This window comes from Rhipicephalus microplus, chromosome 2, assembly GCF_043290135.1.
Source record: "Rhipicephalus microplus isolate Deutch F79 chromosome 2, USDA_Rmic, whole genome shotgun sequence".
NCBI lineage: Eukaryota > Metazoa > Arthropoda > Arachnida > Ixodida > Ixodidae > Rhipicephalus > Rhipicephalus microplus.
Window position 1 is genome coordinate 216,345,348 of NC_134701.1, and position 14,499 is coordinate 216,359,846.

The window sequence follows — 14,499 nt, forward strand, 5'->3', positions numbered from 1 at the left end:
GGAATGGCCGGCATTTCTCGGCCGTGCCCGCGCCTTGCCTTGCAGTTAATCTCCGGCCAAAGGAGAGAGGGCTCGGCCCATACTAGTGTGCTGGCCAGCGTGTTCTGGAAACGGGTCTGCATCCCACGTTTGTGCGTGTAGAGTCGATGCCGGCGACTGCGTCCATTCTTCACCGCCCCACGCAGTGAACGGCCAAGTTAGAATGGAAGGAACGTTCTTTGCGCGGGTGGGGGAAGGGGGTCATACTTGGGCTGCCACGGACAGCGGTCGGCCGTTTTCCTTGGCTGGAGTTCCATTCTTCACAGCTGACAGCCTCCGTGCTAAACCAGCCCACCCTGGGGCTTCAGAGCGAGTGTCTTGACTTGAAGTGCCCTCTGGCTCCTCGTTTTGAGGAGTGACGGATGCGAAGGAGCGGGTCGAAAGCTGTCGGGGCTACGTAATCTTCTCAGAGAGTGTGACATTTCTGTCGAGGTCATTTGACGCATGTATATTATCTCGCAGTGTTTGACGCATTGCGATAATGCCCGACTTAACGCTTACGGATTTTTCGAGAACAGTTTGATTATGAAGCGCTGCCATAAATATCGACATTAGGCAATCAATCATGTATGTATTGCTCGTAACAACTTCAGTGAAATTAAGCTACCTGTGGCAAAATAATCCCAGCAGAATCCCATTTTCCTCATGTTTCTAGCGGGAAGCTCTAGTGGCTTTACTGTTCATCTCTACCAGCAGCAGCCTGATTATTAGTGAAGGAACTAAGCATGTGCTCGGCAAATGAAAATACTGCCTCGGTTTCGTATCACTTTGAAGTTTGAAAATGAACGAAATTGTAATCAGCCCATGTCACTCATGTCTTGCCTTTCAAAAATATTACGTCATGCAATTACATCATTTTTATGTTGTTTGAAAATGTTTTGCGGCCTCATTAAATGCCTAGGGCTGGAGAGTTGAAAATGCAGCTCCAGTGCCAGTGGATAGTTGTAATCTTTTGACCATCCCTTTTAGCGAACCGTATATTGCTTACGCCGTGGACGTCATCTCTCTTTATCGTGCGCTTGACGATAAAGGAGGAGGAGAGAATTAACTAGGGCTGTTTTTTGAACCCAGTCAGTGTTGCTGCCGCTGTCACAAATATATCATGCAAATATTATCCAGTGCAGAAGTCTCATTATCGGCGCTACAACACCATAAGCACCATTCTAGATTGCAGGAGAAACTCGTGGCCATATTTCTCTTCCTCCTTACTTTTCTCTATTTCCTGTATTATTTTCATCTCTTCATCTTCGGAAAAGATAAACAATTACAAGTGCCAATCTTTCCCTCTTCGTTTTCGAGAATATGTGTTGCTTTTGGTGTACGTTCTCATTGACGTATTTCGCTTCCGCTTGCAACTTCTGTTCCACATTTTCCAATACCCAAATATGTATGACTGGTGCATAGAGGAGTTTTAAGCTCTGATTGTCAAGTCTTCCACTTACGTGGCCAGGGGTGGGGAAATGTGGCTGAGGGGATTCTACCTTCTGCCTGTCAAATTCTTCAGTTTATCAACTGTACAGATATACGCACTTAATGCAAACGCGTGCGCGGACATACAGAAAGTACAGTAGGATTCCTTCTACCCTTCCAACAAATTTCGCTCTTCGCCTATGCTGTTTTTGTCACCCTCTTTTTTAGATAATGAAAAGTTTTCAGCCAATATTACTTCCAAGTAAGATTATACTGTGTTATGACATAGTTGAACTATGGTATAATTACTACTTATTTAATTAATTGCATTATAAAAACAGCATATAAGCTTCGTTGCTACGGGGCCGATAGCGAGGACCATGTGCCCAATTATGTATCCCGGGCATTCAGTAAGTACCCAGAATAGAGATTTTATGTGAACCAAATTTATTCGTAATGCTTGTCTAGTGCTTCATTCAAGAGCTCCCTGTACAATACGAAATTTAAATTAAGAGCCTAAAAGCTTATGACACATTACGGATGGGATTTGCCATGTTTCCTGAATGTCCGGGAATTTGATGCTTTTTGTCGATACTTAAAATTCAACACAACGTGATGCGTGCAAAGTGAACAGACGCTGTCAGTGCCTCGCATTTGTCTGCGCCTGTCCTCTTTGTCAGCTTCGCGTTTTGTTGAACGTTTTCTCGGTGCGTTTACAGTGTTCTATCATTCAAAACAACGCCCTTCGGTTATTATATATCTGCACACAACTGCCTGTCCGAAGAAATCACCCCAGAGCGGAGGAAGACAAGCACACGCGTTCTGTCAATTACCACCTTATGCTGAGTCCTCAAGCCTCCCCGGCGATAGCCATCCAAATCGCGTACATACGATGCGGCCACCTCCATCACCAACGATGGCAACGGAGAAAAATGAACACAGCATTCTGTGTTCGCCCGGCTAACCCTGCTGGGAATTTCTCGGCACGTCCAGCGGCATCGATTGCTTGCTCTTCGTTGATGCTCACACATGCCGCCCACGCCATTGATTTACGTGCACGAAGGGTCACTTGATATCCACTCTTACCCGCCGCAATGTTCGCAAGTGTCTGATGACCCCCGCTCCTGTGCCGATGCGTGATTGTTGTCGACGCGGAGCCGTTGCTGCTTTCAAGAGAGCCTTCGTAGCGTAATGCGTCGTCCTTGATGTACGTGGCTGCATCAAAGTCTCGCCGGCAGGGCTGTGCTTTCTCCTGGCGGATTATACTTAATCTCCTGACACATGACGCCTCACCCCCCCCCCCCCCTTCTCCGCGCCACTAAGAGACTCAGCATTTACGTGCCATCGATGGCTCGCGCAGACAAGATCTCTTTCTCTTTGCACTCTGTTCATCATTTTCTCCTTTCTTTTTGCTGGTGTTTTCTGCCATTCGTATCCGTTACTCCGCGTCTCGTTCCGGGACGATGCGCTCTCACTAACAGCGCTGCACCTCCCTCGAACAGACGAAGGAAATGAATGAATGTGGTGAGAGGAGTGATTTTTGTTGTTCAGACGTGGCTTTCTGAGTGCTCTGTGAAGTCCTTTCACCATCGCCGGCACCAAACTTTTCTTTTTTGTCTCTTCGCTTCGTCATATATTTCGGATTTTATCCTTTATGAATGAATACTGCTCTGGGCTCTTTTCCTTTCTTCTTTAGCATATTATTCTGCATTCTTCTTTTTTTCTTTGCCTGCGCCACGCCTGATATGCCTGAATCAATGGAAAAGGTGTAGCGTTCTTCAGGTGGTCCTCGCTTTTTTATTTAGCGTTGCAATGATCATCTCGTATTGATATTTTAGCGCAAAGATCATAAGCCTTGTCCTGTGTTCTGGTACACTTTTCTTTCTATATCTAACTGCATCTGCGTTTTCGGATACTGAAAGGAACAGAAAGAATAGCCGAAGAAGTTATATATTTTTATTTATTTGATTTGTATACACGGATACGCAAGAACACAGAGGAAAGAGGGAGAAAGCAAGCTAGTTACTGCCACTTGAAGGGGCACAACTCCTGCTGACTGTTTCGGGAGCAGGGAAGAAACAGACGAAACGAAACTAAGAGGGGAGAAGGAAGAAATAAGAGAAGGAACTAACGAAAAAATTACGAAGACTTAGACAAGTATGACTAAAAAAATTTGAATATCCGATTTGATTCGACGTGACCAGGCCCGTCGAATTAGTGCGAAAACCACGAAGCTGAAATGTCACTGTAAGCGTAACCAATTCAGGCTCTGCCTTTTGCATGAGCGTGCCAAACACTTTTTTTAGGCAACAAAAAAGTCGACGTTGATTGTTGAAATAACGGTCAACAAACCTTGTAGTGTTACTCATGTGCGAAAGAAGGCCTTATTTTGAATTAAGTTTGCATTTCAGTGGTCCGCATCGAGTTAGCGCACTTCAAAACACATGCCTCAACGGAACGTCTGGCGTCACTGTTACCGTGCAAAACGTCACCCGGGTTTATTGCGCGGCCACCGACACTAAGTAGCAGAAAAGGGAAAGTAGCGGGAGCCATAGCAGCAACTACGGCCATTGAACCATTTTAGCCTTATCCTCAAGATTGCAGGCGTTCTTGGTTAAACTGGGCCTAACTAGGTGGCACAACATGTCTAGTTTCACCACGCAAAACTTTATTTTTCGACCACCGCGTCTTTCTCCATAATACCATCCGGCGTTTTTTTTTTTCACGAATAAAACAGAAATGATCAAGCAGCAGTTCATAGCGTCTCTTGATGCATGGAAGGTTCTTTATTTAGCGCAGTTATATCGATTGCTAGCGATTACTAGAAGGTGGTTTGTATGATGTCATCAAGATCATTCTGCGAACGCCCTACTGTGGCGTTGTTCTTGTGCATTCACCTCGATTTCTTGGTAAGTAGGGCAATGCTGTGGACATTGGTGTTATTTTGGACGTTGTCATACACTGAGCGTTTACTATGACCTAAATTGTTCAATTAAACACGTAAATTATGACGTAAGTTATGACACAAGAAAGAAATGCGTAATAAAACACAGGAATAACTTCATTGAGTGTCGAACTAATGCAGTTTACAAGATTCCATGTTCTTGCAACAAGGTCACAATTGGGCAAACTAGTCGGTACGTCTATATAAAAATCCAACAGCATGCTTGTAACGTAAAAATCGGCACAACTTTTCATTTGGCCATTCATTGTCAAAGAAATGATTGTGAGCCTTATTTTGATAAGACAGAAATTCTTTATTGCCACAGAGACCAAGGGTCACGAGAAATCATTGAACTATTTTATATGTCGCTGAAAGGTGATAATTGTATCAGCCAGCCTCCTTCAGCACTCTCAGGAGCAGAAGCTTCGTATCTCACAGATATCTTGCACGTTTCATCAGCCAAATAGCCTTTTGTAGCGTTTGCCACTTTGAGCTTGCGCGATGGTTCTTCCTGGCCATTGCTTTGGTTTTTAAGATGTTGTTTATTCCGCTTACTTTTGAAAAAATTCAGTTGCAAATCAGCGCTGTTTTTGCCTTTTCTTTCCCGTTCCATTTATTGTCACGCTATTATTTCTTAATGATGAAAGTGCACGAACTCGCCCCATTGTCCCTACATATGTAAATTGTTGTGTGACTTTCATGTCCCTTTAACGTTTCTAACTAAGGATAACAACAAATTGACGTAAATCCTAGCTGCTGAATGTTGAGCTGAGCCTATGCTAACTCATAACGTCAATTAGCTCACGGAGAGTAATGCAACATCAACTTAAACAATTCACTGAAGCCTCTGTGAATCTCAGCGTGAAGAGCTGAAGATGGCTGCTGTCACATCTAATATAACCACGTGTATGCATAAAACGTCTTTCGGGCTCCAGCTTTGCATATAGGTTTTACAACAATTCGTACAAACGTGCTGGAAGACTGCGAAATAGCGCCGCTGAGGTGGTCTAGTGGCTAAGGTTCTCAGCTGCTGACCCGCAGGTTGCGGGATCGAATCCCGGCTGCGGTGGCTGCATTTCCGATGGAGGCGGAAATATTGCAGGCCCGCGTGCTCAGATTTGAGCGCACGTTAAAGAATCATAGGTGGTCGAAATTTCTGGAGCCCTCCACTACGGCGTCTCTCATAGTCTTATCGTGGTTTTGAGTCGTTAAACCCCACAAATCAATCAATCACTGCGAAATAATATATGCTGAAAGTATGGCTGTGTTACTGTCACATCGGTTAGGCGTTCACTCTGAAAGAGACAGGGAAGGCAAACACAGACGCTGTAGAAAGAAGTAGGAACAGCAGAAATGCCTCTCAGAAATTGGAAAAGCGCAAAACGGCGGAAACTACAAAAGAACGAATGCTTATCTGCGCATGCTCCTGATATATCCCAACCCATCATTCTGGCAGCGAGGTGGTCTACGTCAAAAGTAACTGTTAGGGCATTCAGTTTCTTCTTTATGCAACTTAATCAACGACTCGCTTACGCACGCTCAATCACTATTAGCGGTATATGAAGCCCTCAATCATGATACGCATTTATTCATTTCTATGGCAGTACAAGCCTTCGCATTCATAGATTTTTGCTGGTAGTCACATTCTCAACCACTCATATAGTAGAAGATGAGCCTCCGGTTAGCTATCTTTTATGTTCCACCAATATCCAGTTAACGCAACGGCCTGCCTGTGTGAATGTGAGTGGTATCCAATACAATGTGTAACTACAATTATTCCCACCGTAAATTATAGTTGACAGCTCTTGACCTCCAGTTATCGTTTTCCCTTGTGTTCATAGCGTTGCCTATCGTATTTCGCCATAGCGCTGATACATGAGCACAGTCGTATTAGTCTAACGAAGAGAAAGGACGTTTATAAAGTTTCTGTGGTGGTTCAAAGCTTTAAAAAACAGCTTCACGCATGCATTTCAACTAATATTAAAAAGGACACTGTTAAAATCTCTTGCGCCTTGTTTTCTTCACAGATTTCGCACGGATGAAACTTACGTTTTTAACATAGGTATACCGAAAGGGTTTTCTTTTTTTTTCAGACGCTCAACATAAGGGCCAGAAATGGTAGTGAAAGTTCTCTCGATCAAAACTCTTTACAATATTTACATGCTCTTATCAATCTTTACCAGTGGCTTTCCCTTTTTGTAAATATGCAAACTCGTCCTACACAACGCAGTATAACGTAGAACTTTAATACTAGCTTCAGAAAAAGAGATAGCGATCGCAAAGAAGAAAAAAACTTGTAACCCTACTTTGGCTTCCATATGACTGACAAAGTATGACTATATATCTGGGTTCTGCAAGGCGGTGCACTTGTATTTGTCCAGAGAACCACTACTGCCAAACCATAGCGTAAACCTTGAACCTATTGGGAAACGAGCTTATTGGTGGGGCCATGCGTTTCGACTAAATCAGTTTCGAACATAGCTCATTTTTTTTTTTTGTGCCCCGGTGTTCACCGATCGCTCCGGCGACCATGCGACGCTTACGAAACGTTCATTATGTCAGCGCGTGCCACTCGAACAAACTCAGATCGAACATGTGCGGTGATGAAAGCGCATCACTCGGCTAGCCAATGATTCTTCTGGCTTGGCCCGTTAGTGAAGTTATATTTGCGACACGGGTATGGACAAAAGGTGAAATAGGCCAAAAAACCACTTCCCGAAACGCTCGTGTCACACTGTCTATAAGCTCGTAAATATCTTGAAGGTCAATTCGTGAAGCTAATAAAATTGAGGTACTGCTTTTACGGTTTACTTTTGCGCCACCTCGAGGGTCTTCTTGTTATGGTCCGAAAATCTGCAGTTCAGCACTAAAGAACTCGCAACTTTACATGCCGTACGTAGTCTCTGCACAGTGAGAACGAAAAAGCAAGCCAAAAATGTTTTCCACGTAATTTTCTTTTCAGCAATAATATACTTCCTTCCTTGCTCCAAATACACACTGGTTTAGCTGTGGCTTCAAGAGATGGCTCATACGAACGGGCGTGATTGGCCAGAGCTTTCGTGCTCTACTGAGGGAAGGAACGTGCGAGGTTACAAAGGTGTGCTTTTCAAATCCGTAACCATAAACTTGTATGTCTTCAGAGCAATGCCTTCTTGGTCCTTGTACATACGATTTATTTGAAGGACGATTACGTTTGTGACATTGCAGACTTTTTTTTACATAGCTCAACATATTTCGGAAGGCTTTTTTATTTAACGTGTTTATTGCGCACACAAACCAAAGTTACTTTGAATAAGTGTTGGTAAATGCCCCGCCGCGGTGATCTAGTGGCTAAGGTACTCGGCTGCTGACCCGCAGGTCGCGGGTTCCATTCCCGGCTGCGGCGGCTGCATTTCCGATGGAGGCGGAAATGTTGTAGGCCCGTGTACTCAAATTTGGGTGCACGTTAAAGAATCCCAGGTGGTCAAAATTTCCGGAGCCCTCCACTACGGCGTCTCTCATAATCAAATGGTAGTTTTGGGACGTTAAACCCCACAAATCAATCAATCAAGTGTTGGTAAATGATGTATAGCTATTGGCTACCGGTGACAACCTTTAGTAAATATCTTCTAATATTGGTTAAACACCATTATATCAACACCATATTGTTGATTCAGTTTGAGCCCAATTACTGAGCTGACTATAAGTTTTATTCCACTTAGCGAACTGCTAAAATTATGAAGGCTTCTTATTGGAGGCAAATCATGAAATGGAAGCTTAGCACACAAGGCACGCGATTTGATTAGAATGTACCCTCTCAACAAGATTAATATTAGGCGAAGAAACACTAGTATATAAATAATATTTTAATAAGTGAATCATACACTGCCGATGAAGCGTCCTACAAACATAGTTTACGAAGCTGTATAATCGGACGATCAAGCAACAATGGCGCTTACCTCCGTGGACGTGTGCGAGGCGACTCTTCACAAGTCCCACGGTATTGGAGGCAACGCAGCGATAAGTCGCCGAGTGCACTTCTGGCCGGAACTGGTTAGGGCCAAAGGCCGGAAGCACAAGTGAGCCATCGGAGCGGGTCTCCCGCAGCCCCGGTACCTGCATGTGAAATCAGCAGACAGTTCTTCATCTGGCACGTTTATCTCACCTGCACATGGACGACAGATGATTTCAATACGAATGATGATGATCTGTCACGGAATTTCCTTCGCTTCATACCTGGCAGTGGCCAATGATCGAGTCTTAGCTTGTGTAGTCCCGGCAGATTTTATTGTTTTCAAGACCGTGGTACATGTTGCAGCGGCATCAGAGAAGATTTTGTCAAACTGCAATGTGGTGTGAAAACTTCATACGGTCTGTGAGCCTCGTCGAGGTCAACACCATAATATAGACTGCAAGTTAACATCTACGCCACTGTCTAATAGTAGTCGAGAAGACTTGCTGTAAGTTGTTGTAGTATTAAATTTGTATACTCTCTGGATAAAGTCTGCACAAAGTATAACAAAGGTGCTTCGACTGCTACAACGGTTTTGTTATTGTCAGGCACTCTGCTATAATGATATTATTAAAAGCGAAGCACTTTTTTAAGCCATAAGCAACTTGTGTTCTGTCCGGCAAAACGGCTGAGGTGGGAATTTACACCAAAAATCATTGAGTGCGGCTTGTGTGTCCATCAAACAAAAACTCCGCTCAGTGAGATGAAGTGAAAATTTAAAACAGAAAGAAAAAACGAGAGATGAACAGCCTCTATATATATATGGGAGAAAGAACTGTATACCTAAGAGCGGGCTCGTTTTTCTGTGTTTTGACACCATAATAACGAGATCTAACAGACAATATTGCCAAAGAATGTATAGAGAAAGTTATTAGAACCTATGTAATGTAAATTAGAAGAAAGAAAAGTGGGTGAAAAAATAACTTTCCGCGAGCAGGAATCGAACCTATGACCTCGAATAATATATATGTTATTCGAGGTCGTAGGTTCGATTCGAGGTCGTAGGTTCAAACTCGTCAGATAGCTCAGTGGTAGAGCAACATGGATATCCACCATGATGTTCTACCACTGAGCTATCATGGTGGATATCCCGCCAGCCACTTTGATGGGTTTATGTGTGAATTTAAACGTGGGAGTGTCAGTCAGCGCCATCTGTAACCATTGCGGTGAGTGTGGAACACTCTTTTACGAGCCTGTGTGGCGTCACGTAGCACGTGAACTTATTACGAGCTGGCAGCTGACCATACAACATAACGTGTCCCTCGTATACAATATAACGGCACCAAGTCTCCCAGTACGACACCATCGTTATTGAATAAGGGAAAGAAGTGTATGCCTAAGGGCTCATTTTTCCGTGTTGTGACACAATATTAATGAGATCGAACAGACAATAATGCCAAGGAATGTATAGGAGAAGTTATTAGAGCCAATGTAATGAAAATAAGAAGAAAAAAGTGGATGAAAATATAACTTGCCGTGAGCAGAAATCGCACGTACGACCTCCGAATATATATATATATATATATATATATATATATATATATATATATATATATATATATATATATATATATATATATATATATATATATAAATATATATATATATATATATATATTTATATAAATATATATATATATATATATATATATATATATATATATATATATATATATATATATATATATATATATATATATATATATATATATATATATATATATACAAGACTTCAGCTTTGTATCTACTATCGTGTTTTCGTAGCCTATACGTAAAACAAGTATGTAAATCTGATAGCTGCTGTAGGCAAGCGTATAGCCCACGTGATATCAAACTCAATCAGGCGTCTTGAATTTTAATGCTGTCAACACGAATGTGTATATACGTTATATCTGGAACTCAATGACAGCAAAAATAGCGGCAACTACGTACCAGTTGCGAAGCTAAGTCTGTGAATACAACGACACTTTCGGTCTTTTTCTCCTCTTTTTCGCCATCTTCACCCTCACATCAGTCTTCCTACACCTCACTGCCCTTTCACAGTCTTCGTCACACTAGAGTATAAACAGCTATGCGAAGCTTTTTTTTTTCTACTTTTCCTCCTCTTCTTCACCCTCTTTTTTTTTTCTTTTCATCACTTTGCTATATGCTATACTATGCGTGACTATGATATGCTGCCTCTCTATCTTATTCTTCCTAGTGTTTTCTTCTCTCTTTCCTTCTTTCCTTCGCATGTCTGTCTCTTTGTCTATGTTACTTTTTGCTTCCTTTCTTTCTCTTTGTTCTATGCTAGATATCTCACCCAAACCAACGTAATGTTATAATATAAACGCTTATTCCACTGCACCTTTTGATAGCCGGGTAGCCTTGGAAGCGTGGGTGCCCTGTTTCAAAACCCGTCTAATCGTGCAAAGCCAAGAGGCTCTAGTTTGTGAAATATTAATTTCTCGATGAACTCGTCAGATAACAAACCTTAACAAAAAGAAGGGTGTTATAGTGCAATATATGCTGACAACGTTAACACCTGGACAAATGAAGGACCCACCAACCATCCGCAAGAAGCTCTGCAAAAAGAAGTTGACAGAACAAAAAAAAATACCATGAAGCATATGAAATGAAGTGCGCTCCAAAAAAAAAAAATCTTAGCTCTTGGTGCAAAAAAAAAACGCACAGAAGATCGTCAACAATAGCAGACACGGGAGCAGGAATTGAAAGTAGAAAGAGTGTCTAGTGTCGATGTGGGAAGCTGAATGGGAAGGGATTCAGAAAACCATGTGAGAGTAAAGTCACGTGGTCAGAAGGGTGAAGAGCCGGAGACATGGACTGAAAGAAAAATGAAGTACACGCAAAGGATACGAGCACTGATCGCGAGCATTATCACCTACGAGATCCCATACGTAGCATGAAAAATAGCCAACGAAATTAGATCAACACCCTTGTCGGGAGTGCCCAAAGGATTGGGATCGGCTTGAGGCCCACATTATCCACGAAGACGTTGCTCAAAATGGGAGCGTGCAACAGGTAAGATTGCTTGTGGAAGGGTAGAATTTAAACAAGCTGGTTAGTTGTAAGACCCTACTCCAAGATCCGGGTGATCCAGCCAAATATGACATGAATCAACCTCATTGTGTCCCGGACGAGATCACAAACAATCAACATACAAGGAAAGGTGCATCCTGAGTACAACAAGTGGGGAAGACTGGCTGGGATACAACTGCGCAAACACACGAGTAGCAATGAAAAAAAAGTGAGATATAGGACGATTTCGCAAGCAGCGTGGCCACCTAAAATGGTAAAGAACTGACAGAAATGTTCTTACGGGCCAAGGACGCGTGTGCAGCGGGAGAACCGGGTATTTACTTGGCCCTCGCTTCATGTAAGGCCCAGGTTAAAGTGGTAGCAGATTCATAAGAAGCTTACAAGATGTACAATAACGGAAGAATCAAAATTACATAATTTAACGTCATGAAAAGCACCAAGGCCGTAAAAACAACCAACTTGTAGACGGCGTGACACGAGTCGCTCGCGCTGAACAAGAAGGGGCAGGCTGCGGTTCGATATCATGTACACCGAGTCATCATCGACACGAAGAAAACACGTACCGATGATTGTCACAACAAAGATGAACGCATACGAAAAGAGTTCACAGACATTTTGGCGTATTGCAGGAAGCAGAAAAAGTGGTACCCACCGGCACACAAAAGTCTGAGTAGGGAACCATAGGTGACCTGAAGAAGACTCCCCGTTGGAACTTATCCGCACGTCAGATTGATATGTACCCGAACCCATGGGCGAGACTGCAAGTTTTGCCCATCGGGACATGCTCAGTACCCTTCGCCACATGCATCCCACATGGTGCTGGAGTACAAGAACAACTCTAAGTAAACATGATCATCAACCCAGAGCGAAAACTAAGAGAAAAGAGCATATCCAGTGACAGAATTGGAAAACCAGTGGAAGGCTCTGCTGGTGACGCAGTACGCTCAAAACCAGCTATGATTCGTAAAAGGACGGCGGCAGCAAGCCATGGGGACTGAAGAGGCCACCCACTTTTATGCTGCAGTGCAAGAAACCTAGTCAAAATAAATTTCACTTCTCTTTCTTTCCTTTTTCATCGTGTTTCCCTCTGGCTTCTTCCCCTCCCGCATTCTTCCGACGCATTGCTAGGTGATGGATGGGGACGTTATCGCTTGGCGAGGTCTTTCTTCGAACACACAACGGCCTCAATTTCGGTTCAACAGCTTAGCTGGTAAATGTGTCTGTTAGAATGCAGTCGATTCTTCGCATATTAGAAGCGCTTAGTGTTCCAACTGTGTTTTAAATATTAGTTTATTCCAGACTTGTACGAATGCATCTGCACCAGCTATTCCCAGTCTCTTCCTTTATTGGTTACTTATTTATTATTTACTATAACAAATATTTATTATGAACCTAATATTTTTTTCGAAGTTTATATTCATACGGTTTGTGCTTTTGGACGGATGAATCCATATAGATGAGCATCAAGTATTCCATGTCAAGGCTATAAAAGTGAGCACAACAATACGATCAAGTTGCTCACGCCCTACTATACGCCTTTTGACCACGCCTGCTGTTTTCAGACGTCAAAGTGCGTTATACTTTGATATTTTGTTGTGCTACGCTACTGGAAAACAAACGTGCTAGAACGGGACGCCTGATAGAACGTCCAAATGACGGCGGTTACTCCAAACAATAAAGTAAAAAAAAAATGGTCGACAAAAATGGTGGACGTTCCGCACGCCATATGATTTTTTTATGAAAGATCGGACGTCTAGGTGCTGCAGAGAGAAATCGAAGGTGTACTGAAGGACGCATCTTTTTTTCGTGAATAAAATATAGGCCATAGTCAGTTTTTTTTATTGGCTGCCTCGACAGGCAAACGTTTTACCACTCTTGAATCAATCCATCAATAATATAATCATGGTACAAATAGACCAATCAATGAAAATAAATAAAATGATCAATAAGTCAATTAGCAAGTATGAACTGCAGGACTATTTGGTGTAATGTTAGCTTAGCCTGTACTGACATCTATAAAGATGTAAAAAAGAATTCGAGTTTTGAATGTGCTCGCTTCGAGTATTTTTTAGCCAGCACAACGCCCTCTATTCTCTTTTTTCTTCATTGAGTCTCTTACAATAACATATTTCCAAAACAGGGACACGTTGCTTTCAATGAAATCAAATGGCTGGCTGTCACTTGAGCAATCGCTCATATCAGCCTTGCTATCACATCACTTTAACAGTCTTTTTCTACAGCAGATCTTGGACAGCAGCCCTTTGAAAACAAAAGAAAGAATTGAATATTAGTAAGAGCAATAAACTAACCTGTAGAATATGCTTTTCCCTCTAATGTAGCTTTTGGTTAGTGCCTAAAGGAAAAAGCCAATCTTCAAATTCATTTACGCTCGACATTCTTTTGGTATCCCGAACACTAACGCACGCTCCTAATAGGCACATGATTATTTCACATACTCAGATTCGGAACACTTGATTCTGCAAAAAATAACTTCAATGGGTAGCTCAAAAAACAAACATAGAAGCAAGCAACAGAGACATGATGTTACACAAGTTTGTCACCTGCACTAGCCTCGTAGTATATTTTGCCTTCCTTTTTCTTGAGAACGCAAACACATTGGCCAGACTGGCAGATGTTTGAACATTAGGCTCAAAGATTATAAAAACTCTTCGGTTAAAAGTGTCACCTTGTTATCGTTTTTCGTCCCATTTTTGGAAATGTGGCTGTAAACCGCTTTTTAAGACGACATCAGTAATGCACCGAAACCCGAAGAAAATCTCTGGAGAGGTTTTGGCAGCTTTTTTTTTTTTATTCAAAAGAAACGTCGCGTGTGTATCCACCTGCCTCCCTTGAATCTTCACCTTTGGGAGTTAGCTTTCCTTGAAGCTAACCGGGGCATTGGCTTTCCTTGCGATGAATGCTCATGTTTGTGCATGTGTCAGGTAGTCGTAAGCTTTCAGTTTTAGTCTTTTTAACCGCACCGTCATTTGTTCGCATGGCTACCGTCATACGTTCCGGCTAATCTGTTATGGTGTGCTGTTATCTATTATAGTTATGGAAGCACGATGATGTGTTC

The 14,499-nt window shown here is 42.5% G+C and overlaps 1 protein-coding gene across 1 annotated transcript in view; it reads right to left on the minus strand.

Annotated features, from left to right (window-relative positions):
* The window catches only part of LOC142774850 (cell adhesion molecule Dscam1-like), a 331,807-nt gene that overhangs the window by 190,485 nt on the left and 126,823 nt on the right, over positions 1 to 14,499 (minus strand). Inside the window, exon 3 of the mRNA XM_075875992.1 lies at positions 8,332 to 8,488. Coding sequence (XP_075732107.1) covers positions 8,332 to 8,488 — 157 coding nt within the window. The remainder of the gene's footprint in view (positions 1 to 8,331; positions 8,489 to 14,499) is intronic.